Source organism: Equus quagga, chromosome 10 (assembly GCF_021613505.1).
Source record: "Equus quagga isolate Etosha38 chromosome 10, UCLA_HA_Equagga_1.0, whole genome shotgun sequence".
Lineage (NCBI taxonomy): Eukaryota > Metazoa > Chordata > Mammalia > Perissodactyla > Equidae > Equus > Equus quagga.
In genome coordinates, this window is record NC_060276.1 from 45,364,631 (window position 1) to 45,379,593 (window position 14,963).

A 14,963-nucleotide genomic window follows, 5' to 3' on the forward strand; every position below is an offset into this window, starting at 1 on the left:
GAACTAGAATGACTTACAACTAGGATATACACCTATGTGTTGGGGCTTTGGGGAGGAAAAATAAAAAAGAGGAAGACTGGCAACAGATATTAGCTCAGGGACAATCTTCCTCACCAAAAAGTATACCTTAAAAAAATAAAATAAAATAAAATTGCTTGTTAAAAAAAACTGCTAGTCTGTTTATCAAATTAATAGTAGCAAATATTTATTTTGTTGAGGGGAAATCTGCTAGCATGAGTAAGAGTAATAGCAACATTTTCTTAAGTTATGCCAATGAATCTAACAGTTCTAGAAAACTTCGTTTCTATAGTTCTAGGATATGAGATATAGAATGAGGACACATATACAACACATATTTATTGAGTGCCTGGGTAACACATTGTTCTTTAAAAAACAAAAGAAAACAAAACCAAAACACACAGAAGCAGCAGGAAACCGACAGATTTAAAAGAGAAAAGGGAGATTTTCGATAACTTATTTGGAGCTATGAAAGTTATTGAAGTATAGTACTTGCCTCGAACACTTTCCCAACAGCTGAAATTAATTTTTATGCCCAAGCAAGATACTGCACGGTGGTGAAACATATAAGGTTCACTGATTTTGAATATTCTATTCAAAATATCTCAAAAGAAAAGACTGTGCAGTCAACTATTTGAACTAGTAGAATGCTGAAGCATAAAGGAGAATATGCAAAAAAGATGTTTAGACATTACATAAATATGGAATTTTATTTTCTTTCACAAAATATTCAACTTAAATTTAGGGATTATTAATTAATCTTACCTATATTATAAGCAGTTTTTTAAACTCTGATGATCTCAGAGAAGCTACCTAGAAAGAGAGTCTTAATTCTGAATCTAGAAAAGTTTCCAATTAAACATATCTTCATCCCAATATACAGCACATTCATCTTGAATATCTTTAATATCCTTGTTAGTTGAGTAATATATAATGTTAATGATATGAATAATTAATAGAGCAGCATCTTATAGAGGTTACCCAATTTTGCTTTCATTAATTTGAGTGTGATTATTTTCAAAAAGGTCTTAATCCACAATGTCACCCCCTTTTGTTTATTTCCATTTTCTCCATCCTGTAGAGGATCTCTCTCTGAGGAAGATTTTTTGGTATGTGCATTTTGTTTATGCTACACATGCCAAATAGATCTCCTAAGATGAAACTCTGAGCTCATTTGGAAGTAATTTTTGGTAGCACATGAATCAGAACTCTTATTTTCTTCTCAGCAATACTGGTATTTTATTGCTTCCATCTATAGTCCAATATGCTTTTAGCGCTAAGAACCCTGAAGCCAAACACACAAAGCACTAAGAAAATGGGAACTTCTAACGATTACAATTTTTGTCTCTCCTTCAGGGTGTTTCCCTGCCCTGGGAGACTGAAATCACCTTCAGCTCACTATGAAACAGGAACATGGTGAGCACAAATGATTGACTCAAGTTGGTGATGTTGATTTAGGAGTGTTCAGCTTACAGGTCAGGTGTAAAACCCTTAAACCTGCTTGTCAAAATCTGCTTGTCAAACTCCTATGGATTTTTCCAGACTCGGCCCAAATGTCACTTTCTCTATGAAGGCTTCTCTGGTCATCTCAGGCAGGGTTAGGCAGTTCCTCCTTTGTATTATTATAACACCTTGTCATATTCCTATAGCAGCACTCATCAAATTATATTGCTTTTACTTGTCTGGCTCCCTCCTCTTGTGGATAGAGAAAGACTATTCTCTTCCTTTTATCTCTGGATTAGAGCATTACCAAAATCAAGTTGGTTCTCAATAAATAATCGAATGGATGGATAGATAATGGCTAATAATACTCCCCATCTTCTTGGCATAGATTATGAGGTGTTTTCACATAGTGGTGAGGAAGACATGGCAGGAATGATCATCCATATTTTATAGATGAGGAAGCCCAGAGAGGTTACACAACCAACCCAAGCTCAAAACAGCTAATAAATTGCACATCTAGTTCTCATGCCAGCAAATTGGCAGCAATTTGTAGATAGAAGTGGTAGCAGCGGTGTCGTGTAAGAAAGATGGCAATGGCCGGCCAGACACAGTATAGGAGCTGGCTGCCTGTTTTGAAAGCTCAGAAACTCGATCTTAGCAGGTTCTCAAGAAGTTAACTCAAATGCACACAAAACTGGACTTCAGAATGTCAGCTTAGTTACAAGACGACAATTTGTGGCCAATTATTTCCCTGTACTCAAGCTACAGGCGCAGTGAAGCTAGAAGACCAAAAATATATCCCATTTAGTTATGTAATACACATGACTCTCTCTCTCTGAAATTCCAGCCACAGCCACGACTCCTAGACTCTAAAGAGGAATAAGTCCTTAGAAGTTGGTAGTATAATCCCTTCATTTTACTAAACAAACAAATAAATAGCTGGCTAGCTAGCTAGCAAGCAAGGATAAATGACTTACCTAAAGTCACGTAGCTTGTTAGTGACAGCACCAGGACACAGAATCAGGTCTTCTTAATAATGATATTCTTACATTTTTTTAAAACAAGTTCTGATCGAGAAGAGATACAAGCATAGTTCTCAGCAAGCCTTCTAAACATCTGGCTAACAGGGCTAAACCCAGGTTGTCACAGAGGAATTGTCCTTAACCAAATGCTGTAACATGAGAGAAGTACACCAAGTTCCACTCCATGTCTGTGTATCAGGAAGGGGGTACATCATGTGAGAGGCAGTGTTTTAGGATCCAATCCATGTTAAAACAAGGCACTTTTTAACAGAGATTGACAATGTTAATTCTATTTATTTATCTCCATTCACCCATAGACATTGATGTTACAAAAAGAATTTATCGGATTTATCTTTTCAATGTGTCAACTGAAGTGCATTTTCTAGTCCCCATTCCTTTTCAACATATTGTTTTGAAAATAATTCAAGTACACATAAACTGGGTGTTCATATGTTCATGTCATACTTATAACTTTTAAGTTTTGAAAACAGTTTGACCACTCACTGCCCATAGAACACATTATACTACTTATTGGCCAGGTAAAAAGTTAAATATGTGTTTCTGTTGAGCGGAAAAGACCAAAGACCAAAATAAGCTAACATTTTCAGCAAAAAAGAAGACAAACAGTATATTGTGAAATTTTTTGGTTTAGCTTCTATTACCAAAGCTGGAGTGTGCTCTGGGGGATGTGTCCTAAGTCAGTAAATGAAACCAAATGGTTTTTTGAATGAAATGCACAAGCATATGTGTATCTTACAGACTGTGCAAGTCACACTAAAATAAAATGAATTCATGGGGCAATACCATCAATTAAGAGAAGGAGCCTTATTTAGCAAATAACTGCTTTGGGAATAGAAACATGTCTCAAATGGCAATGAATTAGTTGGCTAATTGATCTTCCTGCTGGGGATAATGGCTAGAATTCCTTCTTTGAAATATGCGGACCTTTACCTGTTGGATATCAACTATTGTGCTTATCTTTCTGTGACTATCATAATCAGAGCCTGTGATCTTCTCCTCCTTCACTGGATGCAGAGCAGTATTTCCACAGCATTTAGACAGCAAAGCTTTTGCTTCTCTCTAGCATCATAACTGGCACCCTGAGCGCTCACCTCCAATTAATGCTAATATTTACTGTTATCCCCAAGAGTTACAGTTTGAAACAAGAGCCCACATTCTGAAAAAAACCTTGGGTATTCAAGGTCATTTACATAGTCCAATTTAGAATCAGTTGCTCATCTAGACTATGAAAGAAACTTGTTTATAAATCATAGCACTGTAATGTGTTAGGTTAAAGATGACTTTAGATATTAATTTTTAAGCTACATCAAATTATAATATTATGCTGTATAAAAATCAGGGTCATTTAAGTACCAATTCATCCATTTTCTATAAAATTTGAGGAGAAAAATTCTCATGTATACTTAAAGTTGAAGATAATTCATTTAGGTGCCTATTATACATTAAGGCAGCCAACAATTTTTATCCATACCACAGATACAAAATGTCTGTCAATTCCTATTAAAGGACTATAACATGAAATCAATATGGTCAATAGATATGTAAAATGTCAACAGAAGAAATTATTTAAAAACAAAAGCAACAGCCCTTGTGATGCTTTAAGATGTATTACTCACCAGAAATAAAGTTCGGAAGTCGTTGAGATCGCCAAAAAACTCTTCTATGCTCACTGTCTTAGAGTCGAAAATAAAGTATTCTCCAAGATTCTCATAGAGCTTTACCATTTGCTTGTGCATGTTGGACAGTTTATCATACTGCTCTCTGGCACTCTTTGTAAAGCTGTAGCTTTCTGTTAAGGAACATGGTCCAAGAGTACCTCAAAGGCAATCAATAGATGTTAAGATTGAATTACACCATCATTTCTGTAAATACTTATGTATTAGTTTCCCAAGGTTGCCATGACAAAATATCACAGAACAGGTAGCTTAAACAACAGAAATTTATTTTCTCACAATTCTGGAGGCTAGAAATCCAATATCAAGGTGCTGCCAAGTTTGGGTTCTTCTGTGGCCTCTCTCTTTGGCTTGCAGATGGCTGCCTTCTCACTGTGTCCTTACGCGGTGGTCCCTCTCTGTGTTGTCCGTGTCCTAATCTTTTCTTATGAGGACACTAGTCATATTGGATTAAATTCCACCCTAAGGACCTCATTTTAACTTAATTACCTTTAAAGGCCCTGTCTCCAAATACAGTCACATTCTGAGGTTCTGGGGGTTACGGCTTCAACACATGAACTTTGGGGGGACACGATTCAGCCCATAACAACTTGCTAGAGTCATTATATTGGACGGTGAGTTTTGATAATGTATAAATTAGGCAGAACTATTTAATGTATAATCATGTGGAACACGTTTGCTAGAACATGTTTGCTAAATGAAAGTACGTAAGTATAAATACCAGAAAACTATCATATCTTTTCATCAACAATGTAGGGTAGAAACAAACAGCAACAAAAAACGGAGGAAAAAAGTATATATATATATATATATATATATTCTCTTTTAAAATACGCATATTCTATATAGATAGAGAGGTTACACTGAATTCTATATAAAGGTTATGTACATACGTGTGTGTATACATATATACATAACCCAAATGCGAGGGGAAGGAGAGGGAGAGAGAGAGAGAAGGAAGGAGAGGGATTGAGATGAAGAAAAAGGGAGAAGGAGGGGGAGGAAGGGAGTGGGGAGAGAGTGGGAGGGAGAGATTTTGCTGTAGCCCTAGAACCTTAATCGTCTAAAGGGCTCCTTAAAACACAGTTTGCTGTTTGCTGAGCCTGAGGCCAGGGGCCTAGGGATTCTAATTTCTAACAAGTTCCCAGGTGATACTGAGGCTGCCTGTCCAGGACTACACTTTGAGTAGTATGGTCTATAAAAGCTATTTATCCAGAAATGTATTACATCATTGTTTTAAAAAGGTTATCAGAATAGCGATATCAACAACTACTACCAAAGCTTAAAATGAACCAAATATATAAATGTGTCCAACTAAAGGTATCTCATTATACATAAATATAAATTTATATTTATATAATTAAGAAAGAAATTATAATACTTTCTTCCTGATTATAGAAGATATAGAAAATGATCTCTTTAGGTAACTGAGAAATACAAAAACATAAATAAACTAAAACTTCCAATAATTCAGAAGCAAATATTATGAACATTTGAAGTATTTTCTTCTGGTCTTCCTTCTATGGCTAATAATTTTTGAATGCTAATTGATAAAAATGCTTCAGAGAAAGGTAAGGTGGCCTAATCATGAAGAATAAAGGAAACTAAATCTACCTTTTAAAATTAGAGTTAAATCTATTGAAAATCAACCATGATCACAGAAGTAAAATGTCTTTAAATGGAAAGGTAACAGACTTGGGATTGTAAAAGAAGAAGAAAATCACAGTTTGGGGCATGCTATTTTAAGATCCATTATAATGTATGAATATTTTGTGATAGTATTATTTTATCAGGTACTGATCATTGTGTCTTGAAATACTTGATTTTATAAGATTTTCTGAATTCTTTAGTGTGTTTTATTGTGACCGGGCGCTAAACTTCTTTTCCCTGGGATCACAGGTCTAGTTGTACAATGGAAGTCAATGGGGAAATCAGACCATTCTGGAAAATTACTTTGTAGCTGATACTTACGGGATACAGAAGGATTTTAAAAGGGAGAGGCCCCCTAGCTATATCCTTTCTTATGCCTCTCAAGTATTAGCACTCACATTACAACACAGCAATCTCTTCCCTTCTAACAAGTGACATTAAATCTTTCTTGATGTCAACAGACCTAAAAAAATTAATGCATTTCTGACTGACTCTACTATCTTTTTACCAACAAAGGGTACATAAGTCTACATACACGTTCTGATTTTACCTCTGAGAATATCACCATATATTTTTTTATTTTTTAAGAAAGTGCTAAACATCCTGTTTAAGGGCAGCAGAAATAAGACAATGCTCTTGATTTCTTAGCTCGGAATGAAAGCGAGATTTTTGTTTTCTAGTCTTTCTTCCCTAAATAAAACACACTCATGCCAGAGACTTGCTAGGCAGAAACACTTTGCAAAGGTCACTTACTTGTACTCTATTTGCAATGCAAAGTGCTAAACTGTTTGTATATTTCAGAAGGCTCAACACCTGTACAAGACAGAGAAAAAGCCAAAGATAAAAAAAGGTAAAAAACTGTATGTTTCCCATTTATCATGACACAATTTTTCACGAGCTAAAATATGTCCGTGTGGTGATACACCATTTCATAAATTTGTTCTCCTAGAACAAAAACTGGTTTCAGAAATTCTGCCTGTGTACCAAAGTGAGTAAAGTTGAAAAATTCTGGGAATGGTTTGTCTTAGAAATAACAAATGGAAAGCAGCCCAATCTCCAAGTCCTTCATTTATCTTCAAAGTGATTACTCTGTAGAAGGGATAGATGGCAGGAGTCAGCCCTGAAATCTTTCACAATTGCATCCACATCACCAAACCCTACTTGGGAATGCAGGTAAAAAAGAACTGGACACCACTGAAACCAGCAAACAGCCATTGATGATTAAGTATCTAGGTAGTACAGTTTTTTCCTTTTTGCAATTACTGATTATAGCTTTTAGCTATTTAACCACCCATTGTTAACTGTGCTGCTTAGGCAATATGCTATCTGACTCCCACTAGGCTCCAATAGGTAACATCTCCCTGGAGGCTGGGTCACCATGCTAATGGGTGTGTGAGCTGTTTTTCAGGAATTAGAACTCCTTGTCCACTTCAGGTAGGTTGAGACCACCAACTCATCAACTGGGCCCATGCAGATGTCTGATAGGCGACCTTTTGATGTCAAGAGACTAAAAACTCCATCCTCAGCTCATGCTAATGCCGCCATTTTGTGAACATGGGTCCTATGAAGAGGCATGAAGTCTGACTACGCTTGTGCAGATCATCAATTACCTCACCTCTCCTCACCTCCAATCACCTCTCTCCACATTTCAGACCACCTTGCCCCCTATCCCGTAAATATCCCTGAGTCCCTATCTTCAGGGAAGCAAATTTGAGGCTCATGCCCTCGCTTCCTCATGTGGCTGCCTTGTGAGTAAATCCTCTCTCTGCTGCATTCTCATTGTCTTGGTGTTTGGCTTTCTGGGCAGTGGGCAAAAACAAACCTGGTTCGGTAACACCATCATTCCTTTTTATCCCTGTATCTCATTTGGAAATTTTTTATTTTTTTGAGTAGACGCTAAATACAAGATGCTAGTTAGTACTATGCTAAGGATTGTGATTGATACAATAATCATTCAAATGAGACCCCGAAGAAGTTTATAATCTAATATTACAAATAATTCTCCCATCATCAATTTGCATTCGTATAGGACATCACTATTTACAATACACTTTTCCTTTTGTTACGTCCCATACTCTTCATAACCAACCTATCAAAAGGGTAGAGAAATACCTCTACTCAAATTTTAGAGTCGTGGAAACTAAACAAAAGGCACTCATCCACCTACGGTTAGAATGTAGTAAAAGGGGGCAGAATGTACCACCCCAAAATATGCCTCTTTGGCATAGATTATTTACAGCTGATTGAGAAAAAGAAGATACAAGAAAAACCTGGAGAAGAGTAAAAGTTATCCTTTTGTACCGGATATTTACATTTATAAAGGAAATCTCTATTTGTAAGGCTGTCTCTCTCTCTCCCCGGGCCAGGAAGAGAAGGACAACTCTCAATCACCAGAGAATCAACGGTATCTATGGAGAACCTGCAGATTTCAATCTGCATAACAAACATTACCCTTGTTTCTGGTGCTTTTCCTGGTGACCCTCCCTCCCCTATACCTGGTGTCCTGACACCTTTCTTTCTTTGGTCTTTAGCTGAAGATGGTATTTAAACTGGTGGTTTAGGCTACCTTAGGAAGTTACTCATGTTTCCCTGGATATCTCCATGTACACAAAGTATACACGTTAATAAACTTCTGTTTGGTTTTCTCTTGTTAATCTGTCCTTCTTTGTGGGCCGGGGGGGGGGGGGGGGGGGGGGGGGGGGGGCAGTGGTCTCAGCCAAGAATTCAGAAGGGTAGAGGGATAATTATTTTTCCTCCCATACAGTAGACATTATGATAGTCCCTTGCAGTCCCTTGCATGATACCTAGTCTAATATTCTTTTCACACGGTAGAAGTGTATTATTTATAATGACAAGGACCTTCATGTTGTGAAATCCAACGTTTACCCCTCTGTCTTCCTTTTGATGTCTCAGCAGCATCTGACACATTTAACTACTTCTCTTCGTTTCTATGACACACACCTTCAGGGTTAAAATGTTTTTTCTCTTACCTCCTTTCCTTCTCTGGCAACTTCTATAAAATGTTAGAGTACCCTGAGGGCTTGGTCCCGAGTCCTCTCTCTACAGTCTGTGTAACTGATCTCAGCAATTCACACGACTTTAAATACCATCTATATTGATGACTCACAAATTATATATCTAGCCCCAATTTCTCCCCTGAGGTACTAACTTTTATAATCAACTGCCTACTTGTCATATCTACTTGAATGTTGCTTTTTTTTAGTGGTATCTATTGGTATCTCAAATGTAAATCCTCTCCTGCAAACTTTCTAATAGTTTCCTACAACACTTGGAATAAAATCTAAACTCCTTCTCAGGGTGCGTGAGGCCCTACAAGATTTGGTCTCTACAGACCTCTGCAACCTAGTCTCCTCCCATTCTCCCTCTTAAGCACTATGCCTAGCCACACTAACCTTCTTTCTGTTCCTCGGACATACCCAGCTCTCAGATCCAACTCAAGGCCTTTGTACTTGCTGTTCTGTGTGCCTAGAATGTTTCTTTTCTACCAGCTCATTCAATCTCAGCTCACATGTTACCTCCACAGAGAGGCTTTCCCCAGCCATCCAATCTAAAATATCCACTCTCCTCACTATTACTCTGGCCTATTTTATTTCATTCTGAAAACTTATCACTATTAGACATGATCACTTTTGTTGATTTACCTGTTTATTGCCTGTCTTTCCACTTAAAAATATGGTCCATGAGTAGGTCTTATGTGTCTTGTTGACCACTGACTCATCAGCATCTAGAACAGTGCCTAAAATCAACAATAATGATAATTATACCTAACTTTTCCTTTTAGTTAACTCTAAAGGCACCATGAGGGGGCCGGCCCAGTGAGGTAGTAATTAAGTTCAGGCACTCTGCTTGAGTGGCCCAGGGTTTGCAGGTTTGGAACCCGGGGTGCGGACCAAGTACGACTCATCGAGCCATGCTGCGGCTGCGTCCCACATAAAATAGAGGAAGATTGGTACAGATGTTAGCTCAGGACCAATCTTCCTCATGAATATATAAATAAATAAATAAATAAATAAAGGTGCTGTGGAATGCCTCCCATGGGTTAAACTCAATTCATCTTCACAACAGCTTTCTGAGGTAAGAATTTGCCCCAGGTCACACAACTGGTAAGTCACAGTAATGGGAACAACCTGAGTGTTAGTGCAGAACTCATGCTCCATGCTATACAGCTGTACCACTATGCTATACAGCTTCTCAAGAAATATTTGTTTAAGGGGTAAAGCCTCATTATAACATCACATTGGAGAATGGGTCATGGGGTTGACTTAGGTACTTAGAAAACTAAAACTCCTCTTATGAATCTTAAGATAAACCCATTTCACAGAAAACTTTATTTATCAAGAGTATTTTTATAGTAATGTTTCCGTGAATTTGACAGCACATTTTAATCCCCTTATATATCTTCATCAATTTTGACATTTTAAACACTTTTTTAAAAAGTAGGCTTCAACCGGGGCTGGCCCCGTGGCCGAGTGGTTAAGTTCGCACGCTCTGCTGCAGGCGGCCCAGTGTGTCGTTGGTTCGAATCCTGGGCGCGGACATGGCACTGCTTGTTGGACCACGCTGGGGCAGCATCCCACATGCCACAACTAGAAGGACCCACAATGAAGAATATACAACTATGTACTGGGGGGGCTTTGGGGAGAAAAAGGAAAAAAATAGAATCTTTAAAAAAAAAAGGTAGGCTTCAACCATATCAATTTTATTTTAAAGCTATATATGTAATAGTGATTATATTTATCAGTAGAATGGTGGTCTGCTTAAATTTGTATATTAGACCTACTGTTGCTCTAGTAGATACTTAAGTTGATAAAATTTAAAACTGGGCATTTTATTTATCTTCCATATTAGAGAACAGAAATTAAAAACACACTTTAAAGGAAATAAGTCTTAAAGTTATATACTGGGATCCCTGATAAAGAACTAATGTATTATAAAATTTATTTTATGAAAGGCTATTTGGTGGCTCATGGGCAGTCTTAATTCTAGAAACCAAATGCCATTTTCTTGTCACAGAAATACAAGGCACCCTTATAGCTACCTATAGATTTCTGTTCTATTTATAACATAAAGTGGGTCTATCTAACTGGACAGTGCCTATGGAGAAGAAGAGAGTAGAGATTTGAACTGAGCTATTTTTGCTCCTTACTTGGGATTTTTTAAGACTGATTAGAACAGAGACTTTAGAAAAAGTGTTTGTAGGCTCTTGTGATTGACTTCTCTGGGCCAGGCAGCCTGCCTTTAGCTAAGTCTTGAGAGCACTAAAGGAGAGGCCTATAGCCATGGTTAGCTGAAATGGGAAGGCTGGTTATGGGCACACTGTGTAACTAATGCTGGTACAGTTCCATGAGGAACTCCTGAAGAGAACACCAAGAGTTGTAGCAAAAGGCCATTTGCTCCTGAATACCTAGATTTCCTGGCCTTTGGTGTCACAGGAGATGGTGACAACAGCTATCACAGCATCAAAGAATAGGGCACTTCGGAGAGGATGATTAGACTATCCTGGGATCGAAATGTAGAGTGACCCCTTACCATTTGCCTACACAACCCCGGGAGTCCTTGAAACATCTAGAGAGAAGAACCCTGGGAAAACAACAGACTTTCTAAGATAATTTTCCAAGAGGAGGGTAATTCACAGTAATTTATACCCTAAAATAAATATAACCTTAAGGTGGTAAAGTGGGCATATCTAATTCATATAAACTTATTGAATACAAGGGGAAAAAACAATAAAGAGCAATTTTCCTTTTACTGGTTGCCTTTCAAATGCCTCATTCTTCAAAGACAAACATTTCTGACTTTTCCAGCTTTGAAGTTATTCAAGATAACAGTAAACTAAAATCACACCATCTTCTCCCTAAGAGAAGCACTTGCTCATTGCAGGGTTTATAAACTAAAATATATTCAGCATTTGAAAATGCTAGCAGGTAAAATGTTAACATTTTAAAAGTATTATTAATTTTAAACCATTTGATCTCAATTATGAATCTGGAAACAATTTATAAAACGTATATCATAAGTTCCACAAAGCATTTTTATACTAACTCGTTTGAAAATCTGACCTAGGGAAGCAGTTTTCACAATTACTTGGGTATTTACTGACAGGCTTCAGAATGAGCCTCCCCAAAACGTGCCACTTTGGCATGTGGATTACTTTGACCTGAAGTCAAACAAGGCCTAAAAGACTCAGGAAGGGCTTTTTACCTCCCCCTTAACTGCCTAAAAGAATTTAGATACAGGGCCTGGTCCAGGAAGAGAACTATCACCAGAGACAACTACAAAGAGTATGGGCTAGGTGTGGCAAGCTGGGGGCCAACTCTGCAAGGCCTGTTCGTTCACATTCCTCTCTGTGTCCCATTGTCTCTGCATGGCATGGCAAACCTTTGCTCTTCCCATCTCTCATGAATTGTTTTCCTTCATTTTGAAGCCCCAGACCCCTATTCCCTCTTCCTTAGCTCAGGATGGCATATAAGCCTTAACTGCCTGACTGTTAGAGAGCCTTTCATGTCTTTGTGAGGCTCCTGTACTTACAAAATGAAATTTGTTTTTCTCCTGTTAATCTGTCTTACATCAATTTAATTATTAGACCAGCCAAAAGAACCTAGAAGGGTAGAGGAAAATCTTTCCTCCCCTACATCACGCAGTACATAGAACTGCCTAAAGCTTTTATCATCTACATTTTTGTGTGACTACTTACAGATTTATAGATTATATTCCTTAGTAATATAGTAATAGTATGGACTTAAAATTCAACCTGAAATAGCTACAATTCATCCATAGGCATGTAGTCAAATAGAAAGCAAATTATTTTCTTTATACTTTTATGTACATTATATATTGTTTTGACTATTTTCTATAGCTGTACCCACCTGACTATAAATTGGTTGAAGGTAGGTGTTGCCTTCTTACTGATTAAAATAGCTCATGGGGTTCAGGACACACTACCCCCAAAAATGGCACCACAGAATATTAAATGCTTTAAGCTGAAGGAGTCTGAGAAAATGCAAGAAGCAGGAAGGTCACTCTGACTTTCCCCCCGCCCTCCTCCCCTGAAATAGATCCTAAAACTCCCATGTGAGAAGTGGTTTCCTTATACTTACAAGAAAGGAACATCCTTGTCTCCAAGACAGGAACACCAAGAAGAATCTGAATGAACAGGCCTTGCTAAGGTGGCCCCCCTGCCCCAGTTTACTACATTACCTCATACTCTTTGCTGTATCCTATCTTTCCATAACTTTCCACTCTTTATCAAACCTGGCATAAAAATACTCAGGTTTAACCATTTCTTGGGGTCTTTATTTCCTGATGAAGGCTTCTGTGTCATGTCAAACTTATATTAAATAAATTTGAATGCTTTTCTCCCATTAATCTGTCTTTGGCAGTTTAATTTTCAGACCCAGCCGGGGACCCCATGAGGGTTGTGGAAAAGTTTTTCCTCCTCTACATAGCATTGCTTCATCAAATACCAGGCAGAGAAAACTGTCTATGGTTTTATTTAATTTTGACGTAAGGAGTGACTGTTAACACAGAGAAGTTCTTCCATTAGAACTGGAATAAGCATGAGCAGAGCACTGGGGCTGAAGGAGTTTATGTGTCTCACAGCTAATGGAGTCAAATCAGTTCTTACAATTTCTCATCTTCATAGGCAGTACATTAGTTACAATTTTAATAAAAAACTTGAAATCTGAAATAGCATTACTGTTGGATTGTTGAGAACACGGAAAAAATCAACTCAAGATCCACTTAACCTTCACACAAGCTTTAGTTGGCAACATGGCATAATTATTCATTTAACTAAAAGGAAGTCACAAATATACGATCTACTGAAGAACACACATAGCATTTCCTCTTCCTATGACCTGTTAGAAAAGATTCCTCTAACTGCTAAAAACAAAATATTAATTTTTCCATTTAATTTAAATATATCATTTTTAGAAAAAATTATTAATATTTCAAAGACATATACCTTTAAAAAATTATATTAAGGGATATTAAAGTAGCTGGAGTTTACTTATAGACCCTACATTATGTGATGAATACGTATTGACAAATATTTTAAAACATGACACATTAACAAGGACAATATGGAATGCATATATAATTTGCATTTGGGTCCAACATAATACTTTAAAATAGTTCAGGATATAGACTACAAAATTCTTTTAAAAATCAGATTACGAAACTCAAGCACAGGATACTTAAATAATATGACAAAGACAGCATAGTCCAAAATAAGGATTTTGAACCGAAGTCCCCAGTTTTTAACATATAGGAAGCAATTAGGTTAGTGGAGAGATGAAACTATTTTGTAATGAGCTCACTTTTCCACAGATGGCCTGAGTCAGCTGAGTATAAAGAAAATGCTTTTCAATCAGCTTCCAGTCAAAGCCACAAATGTGATGGTTATTATATAGTTAAGAGGTACCCTCAGCACACGCACTTTTCTCTACCTCCTTTCATTATTCCCTCCCTTGTGTCTCTTGTGTCCATCTCTTTTTACCCTTCCTTTGAAGACAAACTCTATCTTTGCATTCTTAGACACCCAATGGAGTGATTTTTTCATTCATTTATTCAAACATATTTATTCAGTGCCTACTAAGTGCCACGTATCTTTTCGGTGCTGAGGACCTAGCAGTGAATCTTCACACTGCTTTCATAGAAATTACAGTTTAGTGGGAAAACATACATGAAACAAATAAATAAAAAACATTTAAAAATTACAAATCGAAAACGGTGATTGCAAAGCAGCGGTTGTTAAAGAGTGGAGATTTGGGGGTACTAATTTAGACTTGGAGGGGTGGCTATGAGTCTGGTAATGCCTCTTGAAGGCTGAAACATTAGAACTGAGACCTGAAGGGGAAAAGGCAAGAGAAGGAGCACTGGGGGAGGGTGAGTGAAGGCTCCGAAGGACAGTAAATGGTCCAGGAACACAAAGAAGAGGAAAGAGGCCTGAAATGCTAGAATGTACGGAGTAAGCGGGAGATAGGAGGGAGATAGGTCCTGGGGGATGGAGGGACCAGATTCTAAAAGTCTCTTAAGCATTTTGAAAACGTTCCTGAGGAAGATGTAAGTCACTGAAAAGTTTTAAACAGGGAAGTGATAGGATCAGATTTCTTTT

The 14,963-nt window shown here is 37.5% G+C and overlaps 1 protein-coding gene across 3 annotated transcripts in view; it reads right to left on the reverse strand.

The window, feature by feature from the left end:
• DIAPH2 (diaphanous related formin 2) overlaps nucleotides 1-14,963 on the reverse strand; it is an 817,147-nt gene that overhangs the window by 211,438 nt on the left and 590,746 nt on the right. For all 3 annotated transcript variants that reach the window (XM_046673034.1, XM_046673033.1, XM_046673032.1), the window contains one exon: nucleotides 4,121-4,285. In XM_046673034.1, the coding sequence (XP_046528990.1) occupies nucleotides 4,121-4,285 (165 nt within the window). The remainder of the gene's footprint in view (nucleotides 1-4,120; nucleotides 4,286-14,963) is intronic.